The following is a 13336-nucleotide window of genomic DNA, read 5'->3' as shown; positions in this document are numbered from 1 at the left end:
ATCTACATTAAACTACAAAGTGGGTGTGGGAGGGTTGTTTTATTTTGTATAGAACACACTCCCCTTCACAGAAGTAAATTTGTATCATCAAAATGGAGTTGTATTTTTGTGTCCAAAGCAACAACTTATTTAAAACTAATTATATCACCTGTAAATTTGTAGTTATACAGTTCAAGTAGATTAGTCTAATTTGCCCATAGGCTTTGTTTTTGTCATAAAACAGGGCTTGAGGATTAACTCCTACACATTGACACCTTATATAGAAGGAATTCATTTGAAGCCTTTTCCGATTGTCTTGTTGGTATGTTTCAGTGAAAGCCATAATAATATATCTAAGTTGCATAAATGTAGTTTGGAGTCTTGTTTCTTGGAGTTGTCCCAGTTTTGAAGGGCAGGCTAGTTTTTTGAAAATATATCATATGCATTTTGGCACTGTTTTAGTCTCTTCACAGACATTCTGTAGATATGCTGTCATCATTCAGCACCTCTGCTCACAGTAGTCGTTTACTTTCTTCTTACCACTCTGGTTACCTCTGAGAAATTCACTTGTTTAACGTAAACAGAACAAGGACATTCTACTGTTTATGTTAAATAAACATAAGCAGGCTATAAAGTTCTCTACTTAATACTTGCAGAGTGTTAATTTACAAAACTTGTCCAACCAACTGAAAAGAAAGGGATATCAGATCCTAAACGTCAGACTATTTCAGGCATAGATGCAAAGCAATTTAAAGAACATGTCATGTTAATAAGACTGGAAGAACAGAAGGCCTGGCCTTAAAAGATGTGTAAAAGGTGTTTGGTATTGATGATGGCAATCTTACTAGTATCTCTTTTCTACAATAGCCTTAACTGTTACGGGGCTTTTGGTGGTTTTGGTTTTTTTGTTGGGTTTTTGTTTGTTTGGTTTTTAAATAATCCCTAGTAATTACTTAATTGCATCAGCAGTAGCGTAAAGACTTAAGTGTAGGCCATCTGTTAAATGTCCACATCAGCCCCCGTTCCTTGCATAAATGGAGCTTTGCTATTGTTACCTCCAGTCAGTAGTAAGAAAATTTACTAAGAAATGCCTTTAAAGCCACAGCATACTAGGAAGAAAATGAGAGAAACAGATAATATAGTTGGGCTTTCAGTTAAATGGCCACGCTAATTAAACAAAGCTCTTTTTAGAAACACTGTTTTTCAATCAACTTAACTTTATTTAGAAAGGAAGGAAGAGACTGATTGTATCAAGAACGTGCTGAGGGGAGAAAAGCAAGGCTTTATGAAACAGAATGCAACAAGAAAAAAAGGCATTTTCTACTTCTGTATGAGAGGAGTGAGAAGGAAATCTAATGTTTCAAGAAGTGTCATGTTAGAACCTACCTTTTTCTCATCCTTCTTCCCTCCACACCCACAAAAAAAGATGTAGAAATAAATAAAATACCACTAAATACTGTAGTTAAACTTTTCACAATATAAGCAGAAGTGTTTAGCATTTATGAGCATCTTGGCAGTTTGTTTATACTTGTTCGGAAATTAAAATGAATGCATAGTAAAAAGAAAGCCCTTTTTTTTTCCCCTATATCGCAAATATTAGTTGCTTTTAGAAACCATTTCCATTACTTAATACAGTGAAATTACCAAGTTGTTTCTGTGCTGACAAAGACATCGAATTGCAGGAAAAGCTGCAAGAGCCACACTTAAGTGTGGCCACTTGCTAATAGTTTAGAGAAGTATAATCAATATACATACGAGTCAAATGGCCACAGCTTTATTAAATACTTTTTTAAAATAATGCTTGCTATAGAAGTTTAAAGAAGGTCTGATAACTGAAACTATACACTTCGTATATGGAAAATTGAACATAGTTTTAAATGCTAAACTAGCACTTGGCAGCTGCAATACATCTGAAAGCATAGAGATTACCTTCATTTCAGTTTCATATTACTGCCATTTGATGATTGCTTAGGGGGTTGGGTTTGGGTTGGTTTGGATTTTTTTTAATTTCCAATCTGCAAATACAAATCAGATGTCTAGCCTGAAACCTGCTGTTCCAAAAATCTTGAAGGGCATAGTGACAAGAAACAAGCTGCTCAATTCTCTCAACATGAGTAAGTACTTCCTCTGCCTAATCAGCTTTAAATAAAAAACATGTTTAGACAGGAACACTTTTTTTTATCATGTATCTAACTTATTACTGTGGTTTAAGAAATAATTTCAAAATTTTTCTTTTGTGTATAATTGAATTTTAGTTTCTGTACAAATAGAGCTAGACACAAATAGCAAATTAGTTATTCTACATTAATGTTATAACAATTAAGGAAAAAGATCCAAACATAATTGCATACATAAATGAATGTTGGTACAGTATGTTCTCCCAGCTAATAAATCAAACCTGAAAGCTATATGTAATTGAAAAATAGATTTTTAACGGTTACCAATTAAGGTGAATAAACCTCTCAAAATAAAACACTAAGGCAAAGCGAACTGAAAATTTTATAAATCATCTCTGGATTACTGACCTTAAATATTTGAGTCAGTAGTCTTTAAAAAGTAAACGAAAAACTCAAAAAACCCTGACAGCATAAATAATCTTCTTTCTTTTAAGTAACATGCACTATTTCAAAATTAGCATAGTAGATATATTCTTTGCCAAGAAAATAAAATATTTTAAGACATTTTAACAAAATTTGAGTGTAGTATGGAAGTGCTACCTCATGACAAAATTAGTCCTGGAATTACTAAGCTGTTTAGCTTGACAGAGTATGATTTTAAAGTCTTAAAAAAACTCAAACAAACAAACAACAACAAAAAAACCAAAACCAAACAAAAAAAAACCCAAACCCAAAAAACGCAAACACACCAAACAACCCACCCCACCTACAGAAGCAGCCGTCTGGATAATAATTCCTATTAATTCCTATTAGGATAATGGTACATAAATTCCTTTAAGCAAGACTCCTAAAAGTGAATCTTACTGCCTCTTCAGGCAACATTCAGCCTTTTTCTTCAAAACACACCAAAAAAACCCCAAATCCACTACTTAATACAGAACTACAAAGCTGCTGCATCCATTGGTGCTCAAGCCAAGAGCATCTGGATTAGTCTTGATCCAGCATTTCCTGGAAGGTGCAACACATCTGGATTCACCATTTATGGCTTCTCTGCAAAGTCAAATATGCTTGCCAATGACCAGAATGGAGTATCTTTTTAACTTTTGTTGTCTTCCTGTGCCCTTTACCAGTTAGAGCAAGCTGGGCTCTGTTCAGACTATGAGTGAAAAAGGATTACATAATTTAAAGGCAAATCCTCTACCTGGGTGTCTGCATAAAATAAATTCCCACACACACGCCCTTTTTTTTTTCCCCCTACTGAAATTTGTGTGGCTCTTTTGTTTTCTTGTTTTTCAACAGGATCTGATTTATTGTCTTTAGGCTTTTCTAATCTCCACCTTGAATTTGCTCTTTTGTTTGGCTTCCCCTCTTCCCATCCTTGCTTCCTACAGGAAACACTTTCTAATTCACTTGAAGAAACAAGGGACCAAAATGCATGAGGACACCTAGATATGAAATTCAAATGATATTACAGAAAACATTTGAAACATAACACAATTCCAAAGTCATTTGTACTGTATGCTACTACTTAAAAGGTGTTCTAGAAACCAGTACTTTTTTCTGCTTAGGTCTTTGCAATAGTCAACCTGTACAAGCTGGTAAACTTTTGGACTGGAACTACGTAAAAGTAGCTTTTTGCTCTTTAATTGTCCCCTCCACTTTTCTTCCCCGCCCCCTGGTATGTTGGACCTTCTTTTTCCCTTAACATCTTGCAGCAAGGCTGCCTCTGCCCAACTCCCTAGGCTAACACTTCGCTGTATTGACAGCGGAATACTTAGGGCTGCAAATAGGTGTAAACAAGGCAGCTGAAATGACAAGAAACAGCCAGTTGGTCATTTCTGTCCTTTCCCATATCCATCATCCATACTGTGCTCTCTTATATACTCATCTAATAAAGGTCTCATTTCTTCCCCACTTGAAAAAAAAAAAAAAAAAAAAGCTAGTCAAGGTTAGACTCAATCTATTTATATGATGAGGCCTTGTTAATTTTTTTTTTCCCCTTGTTAATTTTTTTCCCCCACTCTGTTTTTAAAAAGTGTTCCTACTGTGTAGTTTACCTATCCTACTGTCAAGTTTTAGATTTAAATCTATTCTAATACTGTTGATTTAAATTTAATCTCTTGTGGTTTGCCATTTGTGAGTGAGTTTACCTTGGATTTCATGGCTTTCGACAGTGATGAGATTTCTAACATGTACAACTGTATTTAACCATTTTTAAGGTATTATCTTAGGCTGTATTCAGCAAATCAGGATGACCTTCTACTAATCCTCTTATGTTTTGTTACTCATTGCATCTCCATTACATAAAGCTGGAGATTAGAAAATCCAGTATGTGGATTTACTATAAATCATAACTAGAAATCCTCTAGCAGTCTTGTGTACATAAAGTAATAAGTCTGCTTTGTCAGACACATTCCACGTAGAATTCTAAGCCATTTGCATTCATTCATTTTAATAGTTCTGTGATAACTCTCTCTAGTTGATAAATTCTCTTGCTGGGAAGCTCAGAGATTATTCTAATCTTTGCTAGAAAATTTGTACCTCTTTACAGGTAGCTTTTTACTGTAGCTTCAGCTTAACTTCCGGAGAATCACAGTAGTAACTAATAAGAAGGTATTGGGGAATGACTGTACTTTGTATTTCTTTATATATTTAAAACTTATGCATTAACAGGTCATTCTTAATTAGGCTGTGTCCTGCCAAACAGAGCATTGATGGTCTACAGAAACACAAAAAATACTGAATGCTAGAGTCTAACTTAGTATGGAGGAAGGCGGCTCAAAAACCTGTCTTCTTGCTGGTGCAACTCAAACTTGAGATGTTCTTGAGATGCACATCTCAAACTCAAGGGTTTTTTTTATGTCTCCTAAGCACAGAACAAAATGTTGCATCTTGCAGCATGCCCGATATTGATTTGTGTGATGAGAACCCTAGCCTACATTGTATATGGAATTCTTGGAATATTCCTGTTGATAAAAGGCATTCTGAAAATTATACTAGTTTAAATTGTTTAGTAAGGTTGTGTTCAAACTCCTTTCTTAGTATTCTGTATATTAAATATATATTATCAGGCAGTATGGAGATAGCAATAAAAAGCAGTTTACAATTCTAATTCTTCTCATTAGCTTATGGGCTCCTGCAGTGAGATGTTGAGGTTGAGTAAGGTGATAAAGCAGAACCTGAAATGTATTGGAAGAGAATGGGAATCTGCTTTTAGAAATGGGTGTTATGAATGAAATAGAGAAAGATCCAGACTGAGCAGTAGATTAAAAGAAAAAGTTTGGAACAGTGAGGAAAGGTGAAGAGAATTTTATCCATCTGGGGTTGTCAACAGTTGCTATGACCATATCTTCTAGTGGATTCATTTACTGTATTCATAAAATCTGTGCCAGCAAGGCATCTATTGAGAAGACCAGTTATAGACTGCTGATATGTAAAGAACCTCAGATAAATTGTCAGGTATCTATGACCGGCTAATGTATGAAACTTCCTATTTGCCTCTCAGCCACAGAACACCTTGTAACGAATTCAAAGCAAGCTCAACTAGCTGCACCACCGCAAAAAGATTCCCATTTAAGTATTAGAAGAGGTTAGAAACTTATTCTGTGAATGCACGTGGCATGTCTACATCATAGTGCAGACGCTCGCAATAGTAGCAGAACTGGAAGGAGTTAGGCATGCCCTTGTGAGACTGGCAAAAACACGCTCAGACACTTTTGTACTGCTTTCCACTGCGCAGCATGTGTCCTCTAGCTCCAAGGTTCATGCTTAATACTTACTATGTTAGACTCATCTATCTTCTTGTGTGAGAGAAAGAGGTAAACATATGACTTAAATGAGTTGGTTTCACTATGATACATAAATGCAGAGTATAACCATGACATGAACAGGGATATTTGTTACTGTACCAAATAACTGCAGAGCTTGTGCTGTGACTCTGCAGGCACATTCAGCCTGTCTATATAGCTATAAACATAATGTGCACTGGAAAACTATACTTCTCCTAACATTTCGTACAGCCTTATTGTATCAGCTAATTAAAAAAAAAAATACTTCTTAGTAAAGTTGGCATTGAACCTGAAGTTACTAAAAGTAAGCCTGTCTTATGGCTTGAAATGGTAACTTGCAAGGCAACCTACCATGTCCTTGACAGTTTGCCATTGCAAACATGGCCTGCCATATGACTGGTTTTGATCACAAACCAACAGAATCAGCTGGCTGCTCCACAGCAGAGAAGACTGAGCATTAACTGAGCATTAATTATAGCCTGGCAGCTTTTTTTTTTTTTTTTTTTTTTTTTAGGGAAAGTTGACACTGTACTACTTGTTGGTCATGTGGAGTCAAAACCAGGCTAAATGTACTGCACTAACTAATGTGACGTAGCTGCAGGGATTCTTCACATAAATGCAGCTGATAGAGTTCTATCTGGAGTTGACAAAAGAAAGCCTATATCTGAGGAAGCGTGTGCTACAGTCTGTCCATAATGTTCTTTGAGGTTTACTGATCCTCATTATCTCTGTAAATACAGCAATTCACTCAACTGTCCTCTAAAACACATGAATCCCTAGGTGGATGCAGCAATACTACCAAACCTAGACAACTGATACAATCTGCCATGCAACTATATCAAACTTCTTTTTGGAAAGCATATTAAAAAACTCCACTCTGTGCTACTTACTCTAGCGACACTGCAAACAATCATGCATTCTAGAATATGTTTGGGGGATCTACTTTTCTAAAACCAGTACATCTTCTAGTTTAAGTCCCATTGCCCACACATCCTACTTCAGTTCAGTAGTAGTAAAGGATACACAGGCTAAACTTTTAATCAGATAGCGCTACAAAAAATGAAGTTGCTTGACTCCTGTAGGAAGAGATCCTGAAAACCAAATGATTTAACTCCAGTAGCTTTTTGGTCCGCCTGTATCCATAACAGAACTCTAATTTTAAGTTGACTTACTGCTTTGACCCAAATCTGGTGCAGATAATTGAGGGTTTAAAGTTTTCCTTAACCTTTCTTAAGGGAGGAGCCAAGACGAAAAGGTGGTTCGTGAAAGTATAAATTTTTGATCAGTTAAATAGATAGATCTACTGGATGTCAGTTTTCTTGATTTCTATTTGAATTTAATAGTTTTCATTTTAGTGTTATATTTGCTGGGTACGAAACACATTTTAGTATTGCTTAAGGAAGTAAAACCCTTTCTCAAATGTTTATGAAATTATGAGGTAGAAAGGTATTTTTAATGTATGTTTATCTGGTACCTCAAGTTCTATCTAACTTCAGTGTATGTTGAACAAAATCTTTATGCTATATTATACACTTTAAAAGGCTGTTGCTTTATTTACCACGTTTCACAAACAACAACTATTGTGTACCTGAGGCAAGTGCATGCTTCATTCCAGAAGGTGCTGGCTGGAGAAATGTTACATGTGCTACACATGACACGTTTTGTCAGGGACTTATAAAAGCAAAAACTCAATACTGTCAGCAGCTTTGTTAGGACATGCAAGAACCTCAGAATCCCTCTGTGTATGAAATTAATTAGAAAAATTGCTCAGAATCATATTTCTCTGCTAAAGCGACAGATAATCCTTACTATATAAGCTATGCAGACTTCATTGTGCAGAGACTGTTGCTTAAAAGAGCTAATTAACTCCACTGTTCTCTCTGGAGGCTTTTTGGCAATGTTTGTTGTCTGCTCCTTTGAAAGCCTGAGCTTTAAAGAGGACGGCCCATAAAAGTTAATTTGTTTCATCCCAAGGTAGTTTTCTGCCCATCTCCCTGGATTAATTAGATCTTTATTTAAGTGTCACTTTCTTGTTGATTCTACCATAGTTGGTGGGAAAAACGTTCTTTTCTTAATCTCCTATTATGTGACAAGAATTTGCCCTTCATCTATGCCTTTCCTTCAAAATGGCAGTGGACATTTTAATTGAAACCCAGATAATGCTTTCCACTTCCTGTTTAAATACATGTAACTTTACACTTTAAACAATTAAGCACAAGAAGTCATCCAAAGAAGTAATTTGAACTGCTTGAATTTCAGGAGAAAGTAAGGGTAGACTCTTTCATTCTCCCAGGAGTCGTCATCCCTAAGCAGGGCTTAGAAATCATACTGGCAAAGCAAATGTGTGGCTCTATCCAGAAGGCACAAAATAGCCAGTTTCCAGAGTAATTTTATTAATTGTATTAAAGCCTAATTTACTAAACTTGCAGCCCTGTCTTGGGCAGGAAAAAAAAAAGACCAAACCCAACCCAGTATACTGTTGTAAGCTCTGCATAGTCACTAATCACAACTGAATAAACGCACACTTGTTGGTTAAAGTAATAAATACGCTATTCTACATCCATTTTTCCTCCAGGAAAAACAGTTCAGTGGAATACAGTTCTCCACTTTCTCCTTGGTTTCTCACATTACGTTTGTCTGATAGAGCCACCTATACCAAGATAATACTTAGTTTTCTGACACTTCAAACTGTGTGTGGCCTGACTGCGGATCAGTACCTTGGGCAAAACGTTCAGATAGTCTGACAAGTAAAGGGGAAGCTAACAGCTGTTTACAGCAACAGTTTCCTTTGTTTAAGGGATAGGAAAAATAAAAATAAAGGATTTATTTACTAGTACTCTTTTGCCTACCTCGTTCAGCGGAGGTGCTGTCAAGGGGCAGAAGCACTTGTAATTTGACCACAGTAAGTAAAGCGAATTGAGAAAATTGCAGGAGGAATGTTCTAAATTAAAACAAATACTGAAGTGAAATTTATGTAGTGTAAAATTCATGAAGATACAACTAGGCAGACATCCAAAAATATTAACTATTACCTTTATGGCTCTGGCTGCTAACTGAAAAGTAACTAAATATACAAGATAAGTGATATTGTTTTTAATAGGCACTCTGATAATTTATAAATAGTTACTTATGTCAACATATGTAGTAGTTGTGAATGAAACTGGGTGTTTGAAGTTAGTGCTATTAAAAGAAAACTGAAAGTCACTTCCTGGTTGAGTGAACTGTAACTTCTTGGTTTAGTCCAGTCAGTAGTTATGTCTGTCTTCTTCTCTGACACAGACAGTTTTATCTCTGACCTGGAATACCAGCCATCAGGTTCAACAGAGAAATGGACTCAACATTCAGCACTCATGTCCAACTCCTATGTGGAAAATCTAGAGGGTGAGTCTGCTTACTGAAATGCTTCAATGTTTGAAATTGGAGCACCAAGGAAAGGGGAAAGTGTTTTAATAGTCTAAAAATCTACAAGTGAAAAGTGCTATGTAATACTTAAGTATTGCTATAATTGGACACCTGTGTATTCTGAAAAAGTTGGAATTCAGAAGTTGTGAACCAGGTGTACGCTCATTCAGTAAAAACCTCCACTTAAAGTCTATATAGCTGCCACAGAACTTCCTGAGTGCTGTAGGATCTAGTAAAACAACAGAAGAGGATATGAAAATCTTAAGCCAAATACAGGCAAGATTGTAGAGTGGCCAGATCAGTTAACTATGAGAAATTTATAAAGTTTCTCCTATCTTAAAAAGAGGAAGCAATGTCAATTTAAATAGATGGAATACAGTGGCATGCACTACCAGTCTAAGTGTTAGGAATACAGACTCATAAATAGATTTCTAGTTGAATGTGCACTATAATTGGGAAAGATCACCTGGATTTATTTTAAGATGCTTTCAGCTTCTTTATTTCACATATAAACAAGATAATTATGCACTATGACTTTTAAATAGTAACGATATTAGAAATCGACACATGGAATATTGGTCGTGTTTGTGTTTATACTCATTCTTCTTAAAAGTTTTTAACTTTATTACAAACATGCCTTAAATGCCAAAGAATTATACTGTCCCTTTTTTTTGTATATACATATATACACATATATATATGAAACCACATATAACACATTTTACTTTGCCCATAGATTTTTTTAAAGGCAAATACCTGTAAGTGTACAGTACATTTGGGATTGTTAACAGTAAAGTAACCAAGCTCTGTGTACAGCTTTAATAAAACTCTCACACAATGAGTGCGTAGACTGATCTTAAGTTTGCCCATGAAACTAAAATAAATCACAGTGTTGGTCTTTTACCATCTTTCAAAAAGCTGACTTAGTTCTGCTGTTCTTACATATCAAAATGTTATTAGTAAGGTAAGTAGCTACTATTTAGAATGGCAAAACTAAGGAAAGGACTCTGTACACCAATTTGACATTTCTATATCTTGAAACAGCAAATGGATTAGTAAAATACCAGTTATGGCTTAGATTATTTCTGTGTTCTAGACTGTATCCTGTGCAACTCAGAATCTGCTAGGTACAGAATGATTGTTGAAGAGCAGGAGTTCTTGAAAAATGAAAACTCAATTTAATAATAAAATAACCCCCAAATACTAGTATCATCAACTAAAGAGTGACACACGGGTTGGCAAACCCCAAACTTAGAATTAAGAAATGTACGCCAACAGGTCCCTTTTTAAAAGGGCACACAAACAGAAAACCAGACCCAGAGAGAAGTATGCTTACACACAAATGCTAGCATCTGAGAAATACAATTGAGAAACATGGCATTTTTAAAAATTAAAATAATGGGTATTTTAGGTATTTGCTGTAAGAAAGATAGTGTGGTACTAATGCAAGAGATGGGTTTGCCCAGAAAAGTTAGTAGAATAGTTCTGTACCTTGAAGAATGCTTAGTGTCAAATCAGACAAACTAACTCTATCAACTAGTAGGACAGAATGCTTAGATTTAACTTTCAGGCTTCAATTAGGAAGAGTATAGCTTCTAAATTACACTGCTGAACAGGAGAGCAACCGTAACTATAGTGTGCTGCAGGAGATCAGACAATCTGCAAAGGCAGGAAATACATTAATGGAATACTTGAGTCATCCTTTATAGACTGGGTAAGTGTGATGACTGCTTCATGGAGCACTAAGTCATGAGAAGAACCCACAAGGGGAAACATGTCTATTTGGTCCAAAGGAGAGTACAGGTACTGCTTAAAAAAAAATTAAAATAAAATAAAAAAATCTTTGTTTTGTAGCAGTTTCAGCATTACAGGCTGTGACAAACTTCAAAAGGGGAACTATAGGAAAACAATAAAACTTACTTAAGAAAAAATAGGTGGTCAAAAGGGTAAAATAGTTGCAAACAGTCTGCGAACTATTTATGAAGGTTCAGATTAAGCGTACAACTACTCTGCAGTGAGAGAGACTACAAGCTGCTTCCAAATGCAGAAAGCAGAAAATAATATGAAAATTACTAGGTTAAATGTGAAACCTGGCCAACAGATGACAAATCAGGAATTCAGTTAAAATTAGATAAATGAACTTAGGGGTTTTTGTATTGATGTTCACAGTTGAGGAACTAGAAATTCTCATGCCAAAGTCCTTTGAAAAAGGGACGCGTTGCAGGACCGGTCTCAAGTTGAAGTGTCAGTAAAAAGGTTTCAGAACAAACAGATAAACAGACAGTGACAATTCACCTCAACTAGATGACATGCCAGACAACAGCTCTGAAAGAGTAAGCACCAGTTAAACTATTAACTGTAATGTATAACTTCCTGCTTAAATCTGATTTGGAGCCAGGGGACTGGAAGTTGTGACACTGCTGCTGCTCAGTGTAGTGATTTTCACTGCGCAGAGTAGTGAAAAACAAAAACTGTCTAGAAACCTCTATAGGAAGACCTTGTGATTAAAGAAAATCAGTTAGTTAAAGGAGTGGAAATTAGGGTAAGGGAAGGGAAAAAAACCTGCCCTAATTCCATCTGTACACTGACAAGCTCTCTGAACTATTCTCATTTAAAGCCATCTTGAATTTAAAATGGACAATTCTATGAAAACTTGCTCAGTAGCGTTAAAAGTAGTCTTAAAAGGGTGAATAAATACTAGGAATATTTAGGAAGCCAGCAGATAATTAACAAATGCTACTATATAGATCTCTTATGTGCCTACATCTTGTCCCTGATGTCACAAAATAATTGGATGCATACATGTTGTTTTGTGGGGTGTTTCATTTAAGGACAACTAGCATGACCAATGATTTGGAACAGAAGTTATGTTGAATCAGCTAGGACTCTCTAGCCAGAAAAATGAATGAGGAGAATATGCTAAGGATAATAAAATGAATGGGTGGCACAGAAAAGGTAATGGAAAGTACTTATTGAGAGAGAAAATAATAAAAGTGGCCACCAAGTAATCACGCAGCAAGTTCAACATATATAAAAAGCTACAGCTATATGTAGTTAAGGTTTGGAACTTACTGTCTCAGAATGTTGCGGATGACAGAATTTTGCACAGACCTTAAAGACCCCGGGGAGAAAAATCCAAATGGGACCAAATGGCACAAAAGATAGAGTCTCTAGCTTGGGAATTCCCTAGGACAAACACATTTTGGAGGCTGGTGGAACATCCTGGGGAAGCATCATGATGTGTTTTCCCTAGGTCTCTACTATTGCCCATTACATACCTAATGGTTTGTAATCTGAACTGGTTTGCTTGTAGTTCTCCATGGAGGTTTTCAGGCAGTATTTTTGACCTACAAAAACCCAAAATGCTTGGTAACTGCCTATTAAAGAGACTCTTGTCCTGTAGAAAGTACAGATGCTGATTGTAGATTACCAGCTTCCTGCAAGGGACAAGAGTGTGGAAACAAAACCAGTAAACAAACCAGTGTGGAAAATCAACACATCAATGATCTTACAAACATATCAAAGCACCAGTTCCTCTTCTAAGTGCTTGTTACTCTCAATTTGTAAATTTTTTAAAATTCATCCAAAACACTCAGCAACTTACTATTAAAAGCACCAACTTTCATGATGTTGTCATGCTTCATAACACAAGAGCTTTGTTCTGTTCAAATCAGCTAACATGGATAATTTTTTGTAGGTGAGAATTTCTCCTGAGAGGTTGGTTAGTACTGCTCACAGGACGCATCTCTGTTGGAACAGCCAATAAGATTACTACCCCTAGCTGTATGTGTCACTCACTGCACAAATGGCTGAGCTGTTTAACCTAATTTTAGTTTATGTTAAAACTCTGGATTGTAAATTGCAACAGTTTTAAGAGATCGTCATGAAGAATCTGGCTGTTCATACAGCAAACAGCTGGACCAATAACTTTATCAGCTGTTCCACTGCAAGGCTTCAGTGACCAAGAGGCAAAGCCCCCAGCCTAAAAGATAAGGGCAGGGGGAGGAGGGAAGAGGCCTCCAAGGAGCTGTGGCCCAGTTTTCTGTCAGT

At 36.1% G+C, this 13336-nt stretch overlaps 1 protein-coding gene across 3 annotated transcripts in view; it reads left to right on the top strand.

Annotated features, from left to right (window-relative positions):
* NFATC3 (nuclear factor of activated T cells 3) overlaps window positions 1–13336 on the top strand; it is a 76242-nt gene that overhangs the window by 54475 nt on the left and 8431 nt on the right. The window contains exon 10 of one of the 3 annotated variants that reach the window (XM_072871864.1): window positions 9164–9265. The exons of the other annotated variants lie outside the window; for them this stretch is intronic. Within the exon in view, the coding sequence (XP_072727965.1) occupies window positions 9164–9265 (102 nt within the window). The remainder of the gene's footprint in view (window positions 1–9163; window positions 9266–13336) is intronic. 3 annotated transcript variants of the gene reach the window in all.

Source organism: Ciconia boyciana, chromosome 9, assembly GCF_034638445.1.
Source record: "Ciconia boyciana chromosome 9, ASM3463844v1, whole genome shotgun sequence".
In the NCBI taxonomy this organism is placed as follows: domain Eukaryota; kingdom Metazoa; phylum Chordata; class Aves; order Ciconiiformes; family Ciconiidae; genus Ciconia; species Ciconia boyciana.
Note: the sequence above shows the minus strand (reverse complement) of the source record. Positions and strands in the feature narration are given on the sequence as shown.